Below are 23,248 nucleotides of genomic sequence, written 5' to 3' on the forward strand. Positions count from 1 at the left end.
CAAAGAGCATTTAAGAATGAGAAGAAAACAACTCAGCTTTCAAGGAAACCAAGCACAATTGGGCAAATGGGTGAGGAGAGTGGTCTGAGGGGTTGAGGAGGGGGGCCGGGTCTCGAAAGTCACGTTGAGGATTTTGGATTTTATTCTAAATGCAACCAGAAACTTCACTCCTTACCAGAGTAATTACACATCTGCTCAAATTTAACTAGGTTAGTTGCTTATCCTTCAGCTCTATTCCAAAGCTCTCCATATCCCAGATAGCTTCACACCCAAGACCTCTCAGCCCAACACCCTGGACTCCAGTGACCCTCCAGCTCCTCCTCAATCAGGCTTCTCTCTACTTTCTCCTTGTCCCAAGTTAGTCCACCTCTGAAAATCAAATTCCAGGATTCGATGTCAGACCATATCCTCTTATAAAGCCTACTTTTCTTCCACTTTGTACCTATCAAGCCTGTCCTCTAATGTTTGAATTTTTTAAAATCTGATTAGAAAAAAATAATTGAAATATAACCTCATCAGAAAAAGTGAAAAGTTATTACTATTTCCTCCAACCCTACCAAGGCATGTAGGCTTTTCTATACCTTCCTCCATGCTCATACCAACATATGTGAACTTACTTACTTATAAATGTATATACATTTGTGTATATAAATGCTTGATTATGAAAAGTTAATCATACCCAACACAAAACTCCGAGAGTTATTTTACCCTAAAAATAAAAATCACGAACAAATCTCAGATACAGGCCGAATTCCTTCTTTAAAGTGCTGCACATTGTTCCTGGTAGAGACGCTGCCCATGGTTCTCCTCCAAAGGGAACTTCACTCATTGTTTCTGCAACAAACTTGCTGATCCCAGAAAACCTTGAAGCACTCTTCAGTGGAGCAATGTGCTTCCAATACTGGTAGCTGGGAAAGCACTGATGCTTGTGACTGGAAAAGTCTGGGAGCAGGAGGGTTTCTCACAGCACCGCACTGCAGGCCATGAGCACTGAAGCCATGGTGCCTTTCACCACTTACTTTCCTGCTGCCCCAGAAATATGCAAGGCAGGCTGCTGGCAAGTATGGCGGGAACCACAACCACGAGTAGGCAAGGAAAATTAAAACTCACAGCGCTCTGAAAGAAAGACGGCCAACAGAACAGAAACAGGAGATGCCTACTGCAGTAGAACCAATGGAAGAAACAAGAGAATTTTAATGAAAATAGAATGGAATTACAGTGCAAAATACAAAAAAAAAAAAAAAAACCTCCAACATTTTTAGGAACTAAAATTCAATACTTCTTATTTAGAAATTCAGTATCCAACAGAAAAAGAGAATGACTGCCCCTGAGAACCATATAAGTGGTTAGAAACATCAGATGGAAGAAATGCCTCACAAGAAGTCCTGTAACAGATACCCTGAGGGAAAAGGCAAGTGGTGTGGAGGTCAGATCCAGCATACAAAATAAGGAAGAGGGGAGGAATATGTAGAGAGGTAATAATCACATAAATAATAGAAGGAAACATTTAGAACTTAAGAGTCATGAGACCCTGAATATCAAGGATAAACAGAAAATCCTGCCAGCCTATTAGTACTGTGGGAACAAGGGCCTTCTTTCCCCATCTGGGATGATGGGAAGCTGGAAGCAGACACCACTTGGGGATTCCCAGGGACTGACTGTGAGCCTCCCTGACACTGAGTTTGGTTCACATGCCAGAAAAACCCAATGACTGTGCTTAATGCTTCACATGGAAACGTTAAGCAGGGAGATTGCTAAAGTTCTAGTTCTGGTAAATTTCCTTTGTTATTCTGTGTCACTACATCCAAGTACCAACCTTAGGGTCTTTTCCTTCCATAGTCTAGCCAAAATATGGTGGGGACCAACTTTTAAATACCATATGCACAAATTTCTTTGATAAAATTAAAAATGTTTAAAAGAGAAAGTATTCATAGATGAAGTAATGCATGATTGTTACAAGAAACCATTACCTTTATTTATAAAATATACATGAAGATAGTATGGTCATAGCTAAGAGAAGAGATTCTGGATACCTGCTACTTACTAGCTGTGTGACCTTGAGTGAGTTACTTTTCTGTGTTTTGGTTTCCTGAAGAGTAAATGTAATTAACAGCACCTATCTCATTAGACAAAGGGTAAATGAATTAATACAAGTATCAGAGTCAGAACTTTGGCATAGACGGCTGCTGCTGCTGCTGAGTCACTTTAGTCGTGTCCGACTCTGTGTGACCCCATAGATGGCAGCCCACCAGGCTCCGCCGTCCCTGGGATTCTCCAGGCAAGAACACTGGAGTGGGCTGCCATTGGCACAGACTAGTGCTCAATAAATACTAGCAATGCTGCCACTGGGCTAATGCTGCTGTCACTGCTTACAACAGGAAAAAAGTATTGTACAGAGATTCTGGAGTCAGAAGACTCAAGTTCAAATACCAACTTTAAAACTCAGAGAGCTTTATACCATAGCCACAGGAGTTAATTCCTCTTATACTCTTCATATTTAAAACAGGAATATGAATACCTCCCTCTTTTAACATCCACCTACCTATCCACAAACATCAACTAAGTGTCTATATACCAGGTCTTGTGTTGCAGCTGAAATAGAAATGTCAGTAAGATACAGTTCTGTTCTTAAAGAGTTCAAAGTCTAGTGGAAAATGCTCAAGAACCTTAGTTTTCTTTCTTTAGAAGAAAGGCTGCCTTTGCTTAAGGAGATGAAGAAAGAATCACAAGGGTCAAGGATGTAACACAAGTACTATGATTTAAAATTAAAAGGCAACACTAATATTATTAGCACTTGTTAGGCAAAAAATGTGGCCAGTTTCTGAAATTACTGTATTTTTGAAAAATACTATGAAGCAATTGGGTCACTGGGAAGTAAGCCCCTGCAGATGATAGATGGCAATCTTAGGAGTGAGGGGATCAGAGAAAAGCAGGCCCTCATTTCTGGTCAGAGAAGTAGATAAAATATCTTGGAGGGACTGAGCTCAGTTCATAGGCTCTACTTTGTAGTACACAACTTGCTGCTTTGACTGATCTTTAGAGACCTGAGTGTCCTTTGAATAAACACCTCTCAAGTCATTCTCTGAGAGGAGTCACTATTACTTGATTCTTTGTCAATTATATCTGTTCCCTTGTAGAGTATCCTGACTTGACACATAGGGTAAGAGATTACACAGAACATGTTCTTGGTGTCTCTTCTACTCCATCCCAATAACAAAGATCTCACTCTAAAGCTTCCTGGTATTAAGAGTGTTTATTTTGATCACCCCATGTGAGTTGGCCATGGGAAGGGGTAGGAAAAATCACTCCTCTTTAATCTCTCAGTTAACTCAGGGGTTTCAGAATGTCTACACTAATAATATCAATCACTAACATAAGATGAACAAAAAGAGACTATAAATTCGCAGGAAAGACTAAAGACCTATTCTCTATAAAGAAACAATGCATGCATGTTTTCATCTGTCACTGTCAGTTGGCATTTAATAAAGCCATGACTTAAAATTCTATATTTAAAACCTGACAGAAATTATAATGGCATTTTAGCATATATTTGAAACAATATTAAGTACACTGAGACATTTGGCAACTTTAAAACTATGTAATTATATCATTATTAAAAATAATATTCAGAGTATTTTCTTTTATTATATTAATATATACACATACAGCACTATAGTGTAAAACAATTACATACATTATTTAAAATCATGTATTTGGCTCATAATTGGCTGAGGTTTATTACAAATTCATTTGAATGGTGGCTATAGTCACAAAGAATGATTCTAGCTTCTCTTCTGTATATAAGATATTCTAGAAACCAAAATAAATTAAATAGATATTAATCCAGAGTTAAGTGAAGACTATCCAGCAAAAAAGGAATATTAACAAGTATCTTGTTTGAAAATTTCAATTGGATAATAAATTATGTTTCAAAAATCTTTACATAAAAGCCTAATAGCACCATTCATAAATCATAAAGTATAGCAACAGATAACATATTTATTTAATTTTTACCTAATTACTTTTTACTCATAGTAAAAATCTATTGTTTATAGAAAGTAAAGCCAAAAATTTATCCAAACATTGTTACATAAGAGGTTTTAAGAAACTGTAAGTAATTCTTAATACTCTCATTTTGATTCTCTGACTTTTCAAGACTATGTTGTATTTCTTTCAAACATACTTCCTGATGTTGTGCTTTCTAAATAAAAAAAGAAATAAAAATAGTTAATAATGACATTAATATCAGACAGTGATAATATACAAATTTATACACACAATATTGAATACATGGTTTTTAATTTTTTTAAAGAAAAAAATCTTAGAGCTCACTTTTCTTTAAAATCTAGAATAAACAGAGCACATACATGGTTGATCTCTCTGTGACAGTTTGTTGTAATACACACTCACTTAGCCCTAAATTATTATATATTTAATATGATTAACTTAAATAGATTTTACTTGAAACTGTCACAATTTCTATTACATTTAACATGGCATATTTTAATACTAGTTTTTGTCATTTTCTTTCCCTAAAAGGCTGACTACTTTTGCTATCTTAAAAACTGACAGAATTCTAGTTTTGATAATATGAACATTTTATTTTTAGAATCTTTTAAAAACAAAATGAACTCAATATCATATGTGGTCTTTGAGGAAAACATTTAAAATGTATTTTTAAAATATTCAGTTGTGCGTAAATTCCCAAACAGATCTGTTCACTGAAAATATTTTAGATAGACAGGCTACAAATATCACCTAGCTTCCAAGTAAAATGTAGGAACTGTGAGAAGAAAAAGCTTTTATATCCTTCCTACCAGGTGTTCAATGACACCAGCTACCTTCTGAAACTGAGCAATGCCCCCAGGGAAAGTGTAGTGGGTGGTATAAAACAACTCGCCAGGCTGAAGTCTACAAAGTCATAGAATGACTATAATGGATCTTTGAGAAACATTGATTTTACTCAACAACTTGGAGGGAAAAATATTAATACAAATACACATATTATAAGGTAGAATGCAAAATGTACATAGATTTTAAAATGTAAGTATATAATATATTCCAAAGACATTTCAGGCTTCTTGATCTAGAGTAGGCCCCTGAGGGTCACCCTTGGGTCTGTGTATCTACTCCACCCTCTCTCTCCCTCTGAAGCACTGGGCAGAAAATCTGTAGAGGCCTGCTACTGTGGGTCGGGCACTATGGAAGACAGCAGCATACAATTAACTATGAGACAGCCTCTCAGGGTGCTTACAATTCAGATGGAGCTAAGGCGTGTATATAAAACAAATATCTGAAACTGCCAACTGAACTGCCCCCGGGGAAGGGACAGAAATAAACCCATTTTTCAGCAATGTCTAAATCCAGGGTCAGAATTCTAAATTTTTACTACTGTAAAAATCATCAAGATTAACAAAACATCAGATCTTAACTTTACTTATTTTAGCAGCCTTAACCAAGTACTAGGAATATTATAACACACATACCTCATTTTAATATACTTATTTTTAGAAGTTTCAATTACACACAGAATATCGTACATTTTATAATATAACAGAAACTCTGACAGTGACTAAAAAATATTGTGAAATAAAGTGAAGGTCTGTGCTAAACTAAAGATGAGAAATGTTTTGTCCTGATTAAATTGCCATGAAAAATTTGATGGTAATAAAATTAAACTAACAATGATGGCTAGAATATTTAACTTTTGAACCTTTCAGGTTTTCAATGGTTTACATGCTTGGGAATGAAAAAATAGTTATGGAGTCTGGCTCCTGGAAAAAAAAAAAAGTATTATTATTTTCTATGTCACTGTTCAGTAGATAATTTTCAATTAAGTCAATCACAACTCGTGCTAGCTTTCATATTGGTATTCTCATTTTAAGACTGAGTAGACCCGAGCATCCACCTCATGTGCAGATAAAACTAAACATCTAAATCATCAACTTATAACTTCCTAAAATATAATATTCATTATTTAATACTATCAAAATCTAATCATAGTGTTTATCTTAAAAATGAAAAATCCATAATACAAAGAAAACAAGTAAATGATATCTGTAACTCTCATTAAGCATCTGTCATGTAAAAATAATATGCAGGGAAAGGGCCTGATGAGACTTTGGGGGAAATGTAATAGAAGCTACCAAGGATGCAGGATAATAATTCTTTGGCCAAATGCTGACATTTTTATTTTTATGATTTATATTATTTGTTACTTTTAGTACTATCAGTAAAGTAATAGCCTTGATTCCCTTCACTTTGTATGTTAACTGTTTAACTAAAACTCCATGGTAAGAATGTTAAATGCTAACTTATTTTTAATGAAAATACATTAAGCCATACTAATACTTACACTGTTCATTTTGCAAACAAGTTGATTTTGTTCTTCATTTTTCTTTCTAAGTTCATTTTCCAGATCTACTATTTTGACTTGTAAAGCCCTTTCTCTAGATGACATTTTCTCTATTTCTTCAGAAACCTGTAATTTTAATTGAAAGAATAAAAGAGCTAAATGTGCTTTCTTTAAGATATAATTTAAAGTCTTGACATAATTATACTGTATCTCTTCTTTCCAAATAGATATTATTTGGATATTAGACAACTTAACTAGAAAGCGTTTAAAGGTGTTCTATCTTGAGAAACACTTATAGCATAAGCACGCATTCTCCTGTTTGGTATGGAAGTATCTGAAAAAGTAGCTGGAAGTGGAAGTTCCACACATGTGATGTAGGCAGGTTTTCCCCAATACTATATTTCCACAATCTGCTGAGAATAGACTTGGATGGAGAGAATTGGGGGCAGGGTAGATGATATTCACACCACACACACACACACACACACACACACACACACGAGATTGGTTTTTCATTCATTCACTTCCAAAATGGTCTGAATTTGAGTTTTCGTATTTCTCTGATGGTTTATTTCAGCAGAAAGTCTAGCTTAGTGATGTTTATCCAAGGATTCAGATACATGGGAACCTATTTGCAGGAAAGGTGGGTTGGAACCACAAGAATGAAAGTGGAGGCAGAGACTAGTTCAGGAGCAAGGAGCTAGTAGGAAGGACTGTCCTCTAACCTAACTCCCACGGACTAAGTTCTAAGTTACTATAGTTATTTACAAAGATTTCTTGTACACAACTTCCAAGGGTGATTGTGAGAGAAGAATTCTAACAGGATTTGAAGCTTTGGGAGAAAGAGCCCCCAGGACAAGTATCTGTGTCCTTCACAAGGCCCTGCAGCGGGGGCAACAGCAACAGGGCAGTGGCGTGCTTCCTGCGGCAGTACAGGCAGCTCCACACTCACTGCAGCGGGAAGGAAAGGAGAGGGCAGACACATCTCTGAGGGCTCTGACTACTTCTGAGAAGGAATCTGAGAGCATCCAGCATTTTCAAGGTTCACTTAGTCTGAACCCAGGCTAAAGTCACTTCTTCTTCTCCCACAGGTTGGGACTGAGAAACCTGGATTACATTTCTATCACTGGCAGTACATTTTACTACTCAGCTTTCATTCAATGATATGTCTTTCAAAGTCAACTTAAATAGCTTTCCCAGAGGTTTAAAAAAAAAAATCAAAATATATCTATGTGACATTTAAGAGTGCAAGGGTATCAGAAGTTCTCTCACTCTTGTGGAATTGCCTTTAACAGGCTTGTGAAAGACCACAGGTGGAAGAGTTCAGAGAGACAGTCAAAATCTGGTGTTGGACACGTTAAGTCTGAGTTGCCTAAAAATGTTAAGAGGAGATAAATAAATAGCAGAGCATACGAATTTAGATGTCAGGAAAGAGAGAAGTCTGTGGCAGAGATATACTTCTGAGAGTCATCAGGGTATAGACAATCTCTTTCCAGTGTCATTCAATCCTATGAGGAAACTCATCATCCCCATTTTACCAAGTAAGAAACTAAAGTCTGGAAAGCAGCTTGCCTTGGGTTGGGATATAATGTGTCAGGGCCAGAATTCAAATCCACCTCTTGTGAATTCCAAAGCCCACCTCGTGTCTTTCAAGATTACATTTTCAAATCATTTGATAAATTTACCTCTTCTTTGAGATCTTCCTGAATCATTTCTCTACATCTCCAGATTGAACTAATCCACCTGGCAGTGTCCCTTGTGGTCTTCTCTACATTGTAGCAACTACTTGCTGGATGATACTGTCTGTTCACATGTTGTTTACCTACTGAACTGTGAGTGTCCTGAGAGCTGAGGCCAGTTCTTACTCATCTTTGTATCAGAAGCACTAACAGAATGCTTCTCAACAGACAGTGAGATATTTATTAAATGCTAATCACACGGATTTAACTGGAAATTAATTCTTGTCCATATTTATTTTTACAACATTTGCCAAAAAGGAGTTGAGCTTTATAGCTCACTGAATCTCAATCAAAACCAAAAGGTTCAGTAACTTGCATATCTGCTCTGGTTTCATTAAAAAAAAAAAAAAAAGGGCGATTCCTATAAAGTGTTTTCCATTCTTGCCCTTTACCCTGCCACATCACCATTTATTTAGTGAAGCAACTCCGGACCAGTAACATATCTGTTTAGCTCCAAAAGGGAAAAGTAGATAAAAAACAAAAATGTAATTGCTCCCTTCACCCTGTCATCAGGTTAAAAACAATAACTGTAGGTTTGGCAAGATGAGATATCGTCTGTTTAAAAAGATGACTCTTTGGTAATCTAATTAAAACGTTTCTAAATAAAGGCCATCTGTACCTTTTGTCTTCCTTCTTCTAAAGCAGCTTCCAGCTGTCTGGCCAGTGCTGTATATTCTGCAGATTTTTCTTTAAACTTCAGATTGCTGTGCTTAAGACATTCTTCTTGGTTTGCTAGCTTCTTTTCAAGCTCTTTATTTTCTGCATCCATCTGTTCTAATTTTCTTTTTACAGAAGACATATATTTTAAAATTATAGAGTGTAGAAAAAAATGTAATACCAACTTTAAGTCAATTTAATACTTACTGTTTAAGGTTTTCACACTTTAACTGAATAAGATAATTTTCCTCTTCCAGAGAAAGCTTTGTCAGAAGATTATGATTTTCATTAACCTAAAAGAGAAAAAAGTTTTCTTGGTTATTTTCTTTATAAGTGACTTCCAGAGAAATCTACATAGTTTTTTGCTAGAACAAATATAAAAAAGAAGATGGCATAAATATTATTATCCCTACACAGAGAGACACCAAGAAATATTACAATGTTAAAAAACAAATACTTAAATTCCTGGATTTTTTAAAAAAACTATTGCTGCCTCATGGAAAATTACCAACTAAAATTTTTACTGAAAGATGGCAATTAAAACATTCTGAGTAATGTTTTATTGAAAAAGAACATGTATTTTGTTAAGTAAATGTGAAGATTTTAAACAGTAACCTCCTATTGTTGGATACTTAGGATTACTCTTACAGTTTTCTGATTCACCTACAGGCAGTGATTAATAATAGAATATCTATAAAGTTGTAACTACTGAATAAAAAACATATTTGTGAGAAGCAAAACAAAACAGATAAGCAAAGATACACTTGCCTACACCAAAACAGAATATTCTTCCCACTGCTTTAAAAGCTACGTTTAAATAATGCAGTTTTGAAAAAAAATTTTTTCTCATATTTCAGTTAGTGTGATTTGACATTTTCCTAGAAAGATCTCTTCTCAGGAGATAAAGTCAGCAAAGTATTGTTTGGGTTCTTTTTGAAATAAATAAATTTATACTAAAAAAAAAAAGAGGATGATTTTCAATATTAAATCCAGATTAATCTAGAAGATAGGGAATTCTTCCTAAAATTATTTCGCAAATAAAAAGATGTGCTACCACCTTTGGACATGCTTCTTTGAAAAAAAAAGATGAAAAAATATTTATTAGTGTTTACTATGTGTTAGGCATTTAATTAAGAGATGGCTATAGGAAACCCATGATCTCTCTCTTCCGATGCAGTGAAAAAGTATATGTTTAAAAAATAACTGAGAGTAATCCAAATAAACTTGCACATAATTCTAACAGAAATAAATTCTAATTTTTATAAGGTAAATTACAATAATTTATCTTATCCTGACATCAAAAATATACTTGTAGGCATAGCTTTGCTCCTTCTCTCATGCTATTACTGTCCTCAAATGTCTAAATATAGATTTGTATGAATAAATTAAATTAGCAATTTTAACTACCATTTTTCATTATAAAATACTAACAAGAATAGCTTTCAAAATAACACAGTATTCACAAGAAACTGACATTTTATCAACTTATTTAGATAAGAGTAAAGTAATCAACCCCTGACAGGAGTGCCCTCAACTGGCGAAATTATTCCAAAGCATTTAACACGTCTAACGAAAATCAAAATGATGGCTGGACACCTGGCCCTGAAGCTCCCTAACGGTGTGTGCCTGGTCTGCACACTTTCCCTTGTGGTGCTGCAGACTCTCCTGACACTCCTGAAGCCTCTGTTCCACCGCCGTCAAGGAATCGCGGACACATTCTAACTCCTTCAGATGAGACTCCATCTGGCCTCTCATCTGAGTTGTAGCATTAGGGAAATAAGTGCAAGATCACACATTCAGCATTCATGTTTTTACTATCTTAAATACTAGATATACCTGTAATATAATAAATATTTTAGGTATAAGAATTTATGAAAAGAGATTTAACCAAATAAATAAGAATAAACTTTAAGTTCGACTGTGCTAAATAAGAATGAAAAGTGAAACTTTCTCAGTCATATCTGACTTTTTATGACCCCATGGACTGCCGCCAGGCCCCTCTGTCCATAGAATTCTCTGGGCACATTCTGCCAATCCCTTCCCCAGGGGATCTTTCCAACCCAGGGATCGAACCTGAGCCTCCTGCATGACAAGTTAATTCTTTACCATCTGAGCCACCAGGGAAGCCCACCCGCTAAATAAGAATATAGAACACAAAAGTAGGTTGGACTTTAGTTAGTGTACAAAAAGTTTGTTGAGTAAATGAATATGGTGATATTAGCTTGCAGGGCGAATGTTTAAATTACTTAGGTAAGTAAACTTTTGACTCCGTCCTGTCATTTATATGCAAGCACAGACATTACTAAGAAAGCTGGTACAGTAGTCTGCTGCTGTCCAGCCATCAGTCCAAAGTGACTTTAGACTTTTGTCCAAAATTTGATCTAGTAACTCAGATATTTTGAATAAAGCAGTCTTGCTGTACTCAGTCGGAATTAGTGAGGTTTGCTGTATGTAAATTAAAAATACCTAATATCAGTAGTATTCAGGAGACTATAGTTTGATCATTGTTACTATGTTACTAAGAACAAATCTAATTGTACTTATATTATCTCTGGGCTGCTACAATTCCTCACGGTGGCACTTTTGTAGAGATGTGACAAGAAGCAACCATAAAAATTGTTTGAACTGATAATTAAGAAGAAATAACAAGACATAGGGCACCTAGGATATTCATAGGGAAGAAAAACAAAAGCTAGACTTTTCCCCAAGACAGGGAATACCGAGAGCTACTAGGCAACATCAGGCCTTCTGGATCACAAATGATAAAATTAGAAAAATGCCTGCCTCTGGGTCCCCAAACATCTAAGAGCCCATGAGAAAGACAAGAGACTTAAAGCAGTGGATAAGAAAAAGGGAGCATTTCACTTTAAAAAACAGCTTATCTGGTTTAATACCAGTAAGAAAACACTGTGACCTCACAGTATCTGGAATCCCTGCACAGGCTCCAGCCTCTTCAGCTTTTTGAACAGGTTTTCTAAAATAGACTTTTATTTATAGTGTTGCCTATAAAAGAGGAGGCATTTGCATTGGTATGTCTCATGAGAAAAAGTAATCAAGAGGTATGAAATGATTTCTTCTCTGGTCTGCTAAAAATAGGTGAAAAGTAGTAAGCTGCACATCTGATGGGCTACCTTTCTCTCTTTTAACCAGCAGACAATGCCTGGTCTGACTGACCTCTTCTTCACACTGGTGTCTTACTCAGAATTCTCAATTCCAAGATGTGGGGACAACCCAGAGACAGTCACCTTATTACACTCAACTAACCAGTAACATCCCATGACCTCCCCAGCCGGGAGTCAGGGGTGTCAACGTCCTACAAGTTTCACTGCTTCCTTACCAAAAGCAATGTGAGAAGACCCAAAAAAGGATGCGGTTTCATTTAAAAACTTAAAAATATTCACAAAAACATCATAACTTGCCAACACTGACCTTCCCTTCATTCTTTTGCAATAGGGTGAAAAAAAAAAAAAAAAGGAAATGATTCTGGGTTCTTTTTGTTTTTAATGTTACTTTTCTTCCAAAAAAGCATTTAGAAGAGAATATTTTGGTTTTTTACACAAAAGATTTAGTATCAGAATAAAAAGATGAGATTAAAAATGAAAGATAGTCAACTTTGCATGAAGCTCAGTGACAACCATTTTTGATGCTACTTAAGTCTCCTCTTATATCAGAGAAATTAAACATTTATGTTATTTTTTAAATATTTAGGAAAAATTTTAAAAATATATTAACACATTTCAGGTCTGGAATACACATTACTTCCTTAGAAAACAAATTGTCACAGAAATCGAGAACAGATAATTCCTAAGTCTAAACTAAAGAAAATGAAAGAATTTATATAAAATTTATATAAAAGAATTCATATAAAATTCATATAGTACAAAACATAAATAAAACATTTTATTATTTAAAATGTCAAGCCAACCTTTTTTAATTTTTTATTTTTGTTTTTTGTTATTAGGCTATTTTCTTGTAGCAAATTTTTGCATCTGCTTTTTACCATTTCAGCTGCTTCTTGTACCTTTTGTATCTGAAAATAAAAAATTGCACAGTATTTGCTTATTAGGACCATTATATGAAATAAAAAGCTAAAAATGTGAATTTAAATTTTAAAATTTCTATTTTAAACCCATTATCATTACCCTGTTAGAACCATCAGTATGTTTATCTAATGTTATTCCTTCTTTAAATACAAGAATCACTCAGTGCTCTACTCTAATCCACAATCCTTTTGTGATTTACCTGTCTTTTCCCATAATAGAAATAGAATAATAATACAATCTTCACCTGAGCTCTGAATATTAGAGAGGGACCTTCACTAGCAAGTCAATGTCACTTTAAAGAATTGGTCTCTGTTCCAAACTAGCTCCCAAAGCAACTATTTCACTCTACAAATCAAAATCTGTTAAAAAACAGAAAACCTAAGCACTTTATACAAGACCCAGAGCCAAGAATATACTCATCCACAGTATTCTTGATGGAGGGTTAAATCAGAACAACCAGCTGGAAGACTGAGATGATATTTTCAGTGAGGCATCACACAGTCCATCACAGCCTCCACTCCTACCTCCGGCAGGGATAACTGGAATATTCTAACTGAATTTTAGTCTCAACTCCAGTTTCCCATCTAAACCATGGGAATGGAGTCCTTCCTACTTACCTACATTATTTCCCTCCTTCAGCTTTAACCTTTAGTTCATTATCCTTCAATTCAAACACTCTCTTTCATGAAAATAAGGTCCTTGTTGACCAATTTGTTACCCATCATTCAAGGACTTGCATGTCTCATCTTTCAAATGAAGTTTTTCTTAAATACTGTATTTCTATATCATAAGCTTTTCTATAAATTACCAATTAACACATGCTCTATTCAATACATATGTTCTCTTCCAGGTCTTTCATGAGAATAAATATGAATTATACTTTTTAAGATGCAAAGAGGAAATATTGTGCTTTAATGACCCTTGAATGGAGTCATTATTCTAAATCAATACCATTAAAAATACAAGATGACAAATATAACTAAAATTAACTAACAATTAATTTTAGATCACTTTTAGGAATATCTAATATAAACACAGCGCATATGAATTAGGAATAAGAAGAATCATTTTATGAATTTGGGACCTTAAGAAATATTTTGAGATAAATCATATTTTATCACAATAACTCCACCTTTCCCCAGTTCTGCTTTTTTAAACCATAAACAAATACAGTGTTTAAATTATCTACCAAATTTAACAAACATTAAAATAAATGCAATGGTTACCTGAGTTTTATAAACTTCAATAAGAGTTTTCTGTTGTTTTTCTACTTCTTGCAATTCTAAGAGTTCATTTTCAACAGAGGCAATCTCATCCTTCAAAGCAGCAAGTGTAGTCTATTAAGGAATATATAAATAGATTTTATAAATCATTAGAATTCATTTGTACTTTGATGCATTAAAAATTAACTCATTTATCAACAAAGCTAATAAAATTAGCTTATTTTTGACTGCATATAATTACCATTAAAATTAAGAATTTCAAAAAGTTATTTATTAAAAACATATTTTTAAACTTTAAAAATTTATTGACATAAAAGACTTGAACAATAGAAAGACCACATTCCTGGAAGGGGGACTCAATATTATTGACATATCAGTTTTTTACAAATCAGTACAACTTTAATATAATTACAACCAAAACAGTTGAGGGGAAGAAGAATATGAGAAACTTAATTTAAAATTCATATGGAAAAATAGAAGAGACTAATAAAAATTTTAAAGGATACTAAGTAGAGAATCTCAGTACTTATTAGATACTAAAATGTATGTTGTTGTTCAGTCGCCAAGTCGTGTCCAACTCTTCGCGACCCCTCTCTATATAAGACAGGGGTCTATGGAATAGAAAAAAAAAACATTAAGATTATATTTATCATATGACAAAGGTTGGATTTTTAAATAAATGGGGAAAATATGGATCACTATAATGGTAATAAGACAATCATTCATTAGGAAAAAACAGGTTAACAATACAACTTCAGCAAACATGATTTTTACATTGGTCAATTATGCATTTATTTTAATGTGTTAAATATTTTTTAAAAATTAAGCTTACACTTTTTTTCACAGAAGATTCAGGTAAAATGTGATTTAATTTTAGAATAGTAAAAACCTAACTAAGCATACAATCAAAAGACGATATCAAGAACTGTAAGAGTCTGAAATTTTTACCCTCCAAGACTACCAGTTAGCCTAGCATAGTCTCATGGATACTAGCAGAAGACACAAGACTCCTGGGTGAGTCTTATATCAGTGTTTGTGTTAGTTTCCTAAGCCTCACTTCCCCCAAAGCAATACCAAGAGGGCTGATGACACCTGTACACATAGTGAGACGTACAGAGAAGCAACTCCAAATTTAGGGAGCCCAAATCACTTATAACAGGCAGTAAGCATGCCTTTTGGTAGAAGGAAACATTACTATCTTCCAAGGATGTTCACTATACAAACATCCTTGAAAAGATAAGTCTTTTTCTGGATCATAATCAGTACGTTGCTCCCAAGATATACAGAAATGAGAGACTCCCAAAGGAAGCCGTAAAGGGAAAAAATATATTATACACATACACACACATACACCTATACATACATAGGTTCATGTGTATCCCCAAAATTTCAGAGCCCCTCAGAGTATTAAACAGGCTAACAAAATGTGCAAAAATGTAAAGGATTATGACAAAAGATTAATACTCTTAATATAGAGAGAATCTTTATATAATAATTTTGAAAAAAAAAAGACATGTAAAGGATAATTAGTAGGTAATTCCAAAAGGCAGAAATGTAAATGATGAAAAATACATGAAAAAATTTGCTTACCAGTTATTACAAAATGCCCTAAGCACTGGATACAATCTTTTAGTAGTGAACATAAAAAGCAAAAACCCTTCCATCATGAGCTTAATGTACTCCATGTATAGACAGACAAAAACAAGGAGTATACAGACAAAGAAAACAAGAACAAGATGTAAGATATATCATACATGATAGCAATATAGTAAGGACAAGTTGAGAATGGGCCACCAGGAAGCCTCCTGAAAAAGAGACTCTGGAGTAAACACCAAAACGATGTGTTGCCCTTTGAGGGAAGAGGCCATAGTGGGAGAAAATCTGGTCAGTTAGAGGAAAACAGAAAGAAGGCCAATGTAGCAGAAAGCAAGAAAAAGGAAGTGTGGAAGAAGATACGGTCAGAGAGGTAATGTCAGAGGTCAGATAGTATAATGCCTTGTAGATGTTTACTCTATTAACCAAGAGCAGTGGCATGGTCTGAAGACGACTTACATTTTTATAGGAACTACTCTACTACTACACTGAATGCTGACTGCAGCGGCAATGGCAGAAGCAGAGAAGAGGTAGGAAGTCACTATAATGAGATATGATGGTGGGCTGAACCAGGACAATGACAGTGATGCTGCAGAGAAGCAGTTAAATTCTGGATGTATTTGAAGTAGATTTGCTGACAAACTGGATTGTATGTATGAAAGAAAGGAGTCAAGTAATAGAAAGGATGACTGCTATTAACTGAGGCAAGGGAAACTTTGTAGGATGAACCATACTGAAGAATACAGGAGCTCTATTTTGGACATGATAACTTTGAGACATCTATGAAATATCCAAGAGGATATTTCAAGTAAGCAGTAGAATACATACATAATATGTCTGGAATTCAGGGCCAAGGTCTAGGCTAGAGATAAAGATTTGAGAGCCCTCAGGATATAGATGGTATCTAAATCCCCCAAATTAGGTAAGATCACTTATCATATTTGGAGAGATTTGTTTTAAAATTGTCAAATGTTGCCAAAAGTATAAGGACCCATTTATGATGGGTGATTTTGAAATACATAATATCAAAATTAAGAATGGGTCTTTCATTTGACCATATAATTCTACTTCCAGAAATTTATCCTCAAAATATATATACATATATATATATGCAAAAAAGACTAAAACCATCCACATTTTTATTTATAATAGCAAAAAAATCTGAAAGTAATCCAAAATCCCCCCAAATTATATATATGCTAAAATAGTAATTTCATTTCTTTCATTTGTGAGATCATAGGTGATTTTTAGATTTATCCTTTTGTGCTTTTCTGTTTTTCAAACTTTCTATAATGAACAAATAGAACTTTGTAAACCTCCAAATAATTTTTGTTGTTTTTAATAGAGGAGGTCACAGGGCCTTGGAAACAGTATCAGCTAGTATCATCTTCATTTGAGACTAAAATCTAAAATTATTCTGAAATAAGAGAAAGTAACAAAACACAACACCTAGACAATTTTACATTGTATATAACATATGCCAAATATACCTGGATGTTTTTCCTTGAATAAAATTCAGAGAAAAATGTGTTAAAAATACATATTTTTGAATTATTAATAGAATATGATAATATTTAAACTTTAACTCAATGATTTTTTATGTAATTAAAAACCATACTTATAATTAATGAAATATCCTAATTTCCTCTCTGAAGGGTATTAAGGAAATTAAGAAAATATAAACATAATCAATAAAGCTGCTTCCTCTTCTACGATAGAATTCATTCAAAAGAATAATATACTTAGGAATAAATTTGCCAAAAGAAACAAAAGTCCTGTCTATAGAAAACTATAAAACACTGATGAAAGAAATCAAAGATGACACAAACAGATGGAGAAATATACCATGTTCTTGGATTGGAAGAGTCAGTACAGTAAACATGAGTATACTACCCAAAGCAATCTGTAGATTCAATGTAATCCCTATCAAACTACCAATGGTAATTTTCACAGAACTAAAACAAATAATTTCACAATTTCTATGGAAACACAAAAGACCCTGAATAGCCAAAGCAGTCTTCAGAAAGAAGAATGGTATTGGAGGAGTCAACGTTCCTGACTTCAGACTATACTACAAAGCTACAGACATCAAGACAGTATAGTTCTGGCACAAAGACAGAAATTTGGATCAATGGAACAAAATAGAAAGTCTAGAGATAAACCCATGCAAGTATAGATGCCTTGTCATTGACAAAAGAGGCAAAAATGTACAATGGAGAAAATATAGTCTCTTCAACAAGTGGTGCTGGGAAAACTGATCAACTACCTACAAAAGAATGAGACTAGAACACTTTCTAATACCGTACACAAAAATAAACTCAAAATGGGTTAAAGACCTAAATGTAAGACCAGACACTATAAAACTCTTAGAGGAAAACATAGGCACAACACTCTCTGGCATAAAAATCTCAGCAAGAACCACTATAACCCACCTCCCAGAGTGATGGAAATAAAAACAAAAATGAACAAATGGGACCTAATTAAACTTAAAAGCTTTTGGAAACTATAAGCAAGGTGAAAAGACAGCCCTCAGAATGGGAGAAATAATAGCAAACAAAACAGCTGACAAAGAATTAATCTCCAAAATATACAAGCAATTCATACAGCTCAATACCAGAAAAATGAACAACCCAATAAAAAAATGGGCAAAAAACCTAAATAGACATTTCTCTAAAGAAGACATACAGATGATTAATAAACACAAGAAAAGATGCTCAACTTCACTCATTATTAGAGAAATGCAAATTAAAACTACAATGATGCATCATCTCATGCCGGTCAGAATGGAATCATCAAGAAGTCCACAAACAATAAATGCTGGAGAGGGTGTAAAGAGAAAAGCGAACCCTCTTTCACTGTTGGTGGGAATGTAAACTAGTACAGCCACTATGGAGAACAGTGTGGAGATTCCTTAAAAAAAACTGCAAACAGAACTGCCATACAACCCAGCAATTCCACTGCTAGGCATATACCCACAGGAAACAAGAACTGAAAGAGACACATTTCAGACACATTTCTGTACCCCAGTGTTCACTGCAGCACTATTTACAATAGCTAGGACATGGAAGCAACCTAGACGTCCATTGGTAGATGAATGGATAAGGAAGTTGTGGTACATATATACAATGGAATATTACATAAAAAGAAACATATTTGAGTCAGTTCTAATGATGAACCTGGATGAACCAGAGCCTATTATAGAGTGAAGCAAGTCAGAAAAAGAAAGACAAATTATACTAACACATATATATGTATATTAACACATGTATATGGAATTTAGAAAGATGGTACCAATGATCCTACCTCAATGGCAGCAAAGAAGACACAGGTGTAAAGAACAGACTTTTGGACTTAGTGGGAGAAGGCGAGGGTGGGATGATTTGAGAGAATACCATTGAAAGATGCACATACATTACCATATGTAAAACAGATGACCAGTGCAAGTTCAAGGCATGAAGCAGGGCACCCATAGCTGATGTTCTGGGACAACCCAGAGGGATGGGGTGGGAAGAGGTGGGAAGGGGATTCTGGACAGGGGGACACATGTATACCTGTGGCTGATTCATGTTGATGTATGGCAAAATCCATCACAATATTGTAAAGTAATTATCTTCCAATCAAAATAAATTAATAGGAAAAAAAGAATTTGTTCAATGAATATTGAATGAGAACTAACTATATGTCACACCTCCCCAAGGCATCCTCTGCATAAAGGATGGGAGTTTGTGAGGAAAGATTTATCCTAATTGAGGAGATTTTGGGAAGAAGGAGCATTAAACTGAACTTTAAAGAAAAGGTAGGATTTAAATACTTGAGAAAAAAAATTCCAAACTGTAAAAATAGTAAAACTATAGGGATAGAGGAAAATATGAACAAACTGCAGGAAATAAGGAGTATTCATATTTGGCTAGAGCTCAGGATCACTTGGAGAAGGCAATGGCATCCCACTCCAGTACTCTTGCCTGGAAAATTCCATGGACGGAGGAGCCTGGTAGGCTGCAGTCCATGAGGTCACTAAGAGTCGGACACAACTGAGCGACTTCACTTTCACTTTTCACTTTCATGCATTGGAGAAGGAAATGGCAACCCATTCCAGTGTTCTTGCCTGGAGAATCCCAGGGACGCGGGAGCCTGGCAGGCTGCCGTCTATGGGGTCGCACAGAGTCGGACATGACTGAAGTGACTTAGCAGCAGCAGGATCACTAGAAGGCTCCATTACCTAGTCTTCCTTGTAACTAGAGGAAGCCATATATTAATACCTAAATAAGGAGAAGAATCAAGTGGCATGGAACTTTCAGGAAGTCTCCATAAAGAGGAGGAAATGGGGAAAAGGGGAGAAATAATTCATCTTTTGTGTCCCTCCATCCTGTTGTTTGAATCTTGGCTATATAATGGATGGCACCCCACCACCCATTTGAATGGCAGGGTAGAGAGCTAAAAAGTAGCTCAGTTCTCTGATGCCATTCTGGTTTTGAGCTGCCAATTTTCACCTTTTTTCCCATAAACAGATTTTTTTCTGTCTTCTATTTACTGTCCTCCAAAAACAATATTAAAGAACTGAAAATGATGTCATCCTCTTTAGTCAGGTCTCATCAGGTTACACATATCTATGAGTGGGAACTCAAATATCCTTTTTCTCAGGAAGTATAAAAGCTTCTACATCTTTTCTCTGGTACATAAAAACTCAATTGTCCCTCAGATTTGATTAAGTTGGAAAATTCTTTCCAGTTATGCAGCAGCCAAAAATATACTTTTTGGTTTCAAAGGACCAAGCCTGAGGCTATATCCTATCATAACCATGACACCTAGAAATAATCTTATGCATTAAAGTTAATGTAATTTTGGAGATTCACCTAAACTGCTAAAATTAGAGAATAAACAAATTCTCTTAGGTTGAGACAGAGACAGTTATTCAGCTTCGTAAGTCTTATTCAGTACTACTGAAAACAATTTTTACAGCTATCTGTGTATACAACTGTAAACATTCAAATATATAAGTATTGTCCATATATATGTATGTAAAGACACAAAGATATAGTTTTAGAATTACTTATTATAATGATATTCTAAACCTCTGAGAAACAAAAGATAATGATACAACAGCATACTTCTAAACGTGTTGTTACTTCAAGCTGCTTCTACAAAGGACTAAGTTGTCCTCATACAACATGATATACATATACACAAACACATACCTTTAATTTTGTATTCTCAAGATTCAGAGTTTCATTTTCATATTCAATTGAGTGAAGTTTTCTAAGAATTTCTTCACATGAAATTTTTCCATGCTCTTCCATTTTCTTCAGATCTTCCAAAAGATTAATGATTTGCCTTTATAAAAGCCATAGAAATTTTCATTCAAACAATATGTATCTTAAGTGTGCTTCTGAAGTTATTCTTTGTAAAGTACAGTTTCAAAAGTCAGAACAAAGGAAATAGGAAATCATAATCTATAAGGTTACTTCTACCTGAGTAACTGATTAGAAATAATTATCCATTGATGACACTAATGAAAAACAATATTCTCTTTGCTAGTTAGTAAAACATCTAAACTATGATCATCCACAGGTGGGCCTGTCTTTCTGTCATTCATACATGCATACACACACACACACACACACACACACACAAAATTTTGGGAAAGAGTTAAATAAAAGGATCAAGTGAGATAATAAATAATCTTTAGAAGCAAATAATATACACTACTTTTCAATAAAAAAATTGAAGAAAATATACAGAAAGTGAAACATTCAAAAGCAAATGTATAGTTCTTTTTTTGTTAACTTATTAATAATAAATAACAAAATATAAAACATACATATTTTTACTCAGATTTTCTGTTATGCATTTAAGATACCTTAAGGATCAATAATTTGTGAATAAAAATGCATTTTAACAGGTAATAATTTTTAATTGTATTTTTAAAGTAGAGTAAGAAAAGTTTATAAATTATAAATAGCAAACATAGCAAATCAGACAATAGCTTTATGTAATTCATAGGAACCATATATAAACTACTCAAAGAGGAAAGAACTGAAAACATTTCTTATAAATAGTAAAGACTTTTTTCTTACTTTTTCATTGTTTCGATCTGAACTTCCAACTCAGTTTTCTCTATTACGATTTTCTCATAATGACTTTTCCAGGCATTGGAAGCTGAAACTGTTTCAGACAACTTGGCTTCCTAAAAAATACATAAAGTACTCATCTTGTAATTTAATAACACTAGTTTTGTTCTAAAAAAAAATACATTTTTAACAAGGAAACACTCATCCTATGTTATGGAACTTTTGTTACAGAAAATTTCAGTGTACAAATCTGAACACAGGAAAACTTTAAAGTAAATTTTAATAATGACTTTATAATACTATTACTTTATATGCATATAATAACTGTCCCAACTTAACATTTTAAGGATGTTAACGAAACTATTTTTTAAAAATGTTTCATAATTACTGACGATAATTCCCTCCTTTATATTTACTGAACTCTTGTCTTTCTCTGACTTCTTTCACTTAGAAGAATACCCTTCAAGTCCATCCATGTTGTTGCAAATGGCAAAAGTTCATTTTTATGGCTGAGTAATATTCCTGTGTGTGTATACACCACATCTTCTCTATCCAGTCATCTGTTAATGGATACTTAGGTTGTTTTCATATCTTGGTTATTACAAATAATGTTGTTATGAACTTTAGGCTGCATATCTTTTTGAATTAGCTTTTTGGGCTTTTTTGGATAAATATACAAGAATGAAATTGCTGGGTTGTATGATAGTTCTATGCCAAGCTATTCTGTATAGATCACCCTACTGACTCTCAACAAATAACTGTCAAATGGATCTACTCTTTACAAATTCACCTAAAGAGCTATAGCCATTGTACCCCCTCTCTAAAGAAAGACAAATTCACTAGAATGACAATGGTGCCAATAATTACTAATCAGAAGACTTAGAAGTAGTGATATGAGCAGTTTACATTTATTGGATGCTTCCTTCTTTCCTATCACTGAACAAGTGTTTATTCAACATCTACTATGTGTGAGACATTTTCTTTTACATTTTTACAGTAATATTTTTAATGTATTTTAAAAAGACTAGTATTGTTTTTATATTACATGTAAATGAATATTAATATGCATTATGAAGGATATGTTGGGCAATTATATTAGAATATAAATTAAGATATTTAGAAATTTTGCCTATAAAATAAATGCTAAGAAAAAAATTTAAGACATTGATGTGATTAACTGTTGTGGGGCTATTTCAAAAGTAGTCAAGGAAGGCCCCTGTGAAGAGATATCAAGTAAAAAGATAGCAAAATGATTTTTTAAACAATCAGCTATTATAGAACCTGAAGAACATTACAGTCAGAGGCAACAGCATAGAAGAGAAACAAACACACTACCCGCATTAGAGGAATAGAAAGGTTAATGTGGCAAAAATGCAGTCGGACAGACACTGTGATTTGACATTTTCTCATGTATTCCTATATGAGACAGGCAGTATTATTATCCCCTATTTTATAGATAAAGAACCTAAAGCTTAGAGAGGTTAAGTACCTTACCCAAAGTCACCAGGTTAACAAGTGGCAAAGTCTTCCTATACTATGAGCTGGGGCATGAGTGACATGGTGCTAGTTA

The 23,248-nt window shown here is 34.2% G+C and overlaps 1 protein-coding gene across 5 annotated transcripts in view; it reads right to left on the reverse strand.

Moving 5' to 3' along the window:
* Positions 1-3,625: 3,625 nt before the first annotated feature.
* ODF2L (outer dense fiber of sperm tails 2 like) overlaps positions 3,626-23,248 on the reverse strand; it is a 37,102-nt gene continuing 17,479 nt past the window's right edge. For 2 of the 5 annotated variants that reach the window (XM_069596594.1, XM_069596585.1), the window contains exons 7-15: positions 21,685-21,794; positions 20,806-20,941; positions 14,021-14,131; positions 12,677-12,781; positions 10,348-10,506; positions 8,959-9,044; positions 8,714-8,876; positions 6,356-6,481; positions 3,626-4,201 (exon numbers count right to left, since the gene is read on the reverse strand). In XM_069596594.1, the coding sequence (XP_069452695.1) occupies positions 4,073-4,201; positions 6,356-6,481; positions 8,714-8,876; positions 8,959-9,044; positions 10,348-10,506; positions 12,677-12,781; positions 14,021-14,131; positions 20,806-20,941; positions 21,685-21,794 (1,125 nt within the window). In that variant the 3' untranslated portion in view covers positions 3,626-4,072. The remainder of the gene's footprint in view (positions 4,202-6,355; positions 6,482-8,713; positions 8,877-8,958; positions 9,045-10,347; positions 10,507-12,676; positions 12,782-14,020; positions 14,132-20,805; positions 20,942-21,684; positions 21,795-23,248) is intronic. The other 3 variants (XM_069596609.1, XM_069596603.1, XM_069596617.1) reach the window with 2 other exon arrangements.

The sequence above is a fragment of the Ovis canadensis genome, chromosome 1 (genome assembly GCF_042477335.2).
Source record: "Ovis canadensis isolate MfBH-ARS-UI-01 breed Bighorn chromosome 1, ARS-UI_OviCan_v2, whole genome shotgun sequence".
NCBI classification, from domain to species: domain Eukaryota; kingdom Metazoa; phylum Chordata; class Mammalia; order Artiodactyla; family Bovidae; genus Ovis; species Ovis canadensis.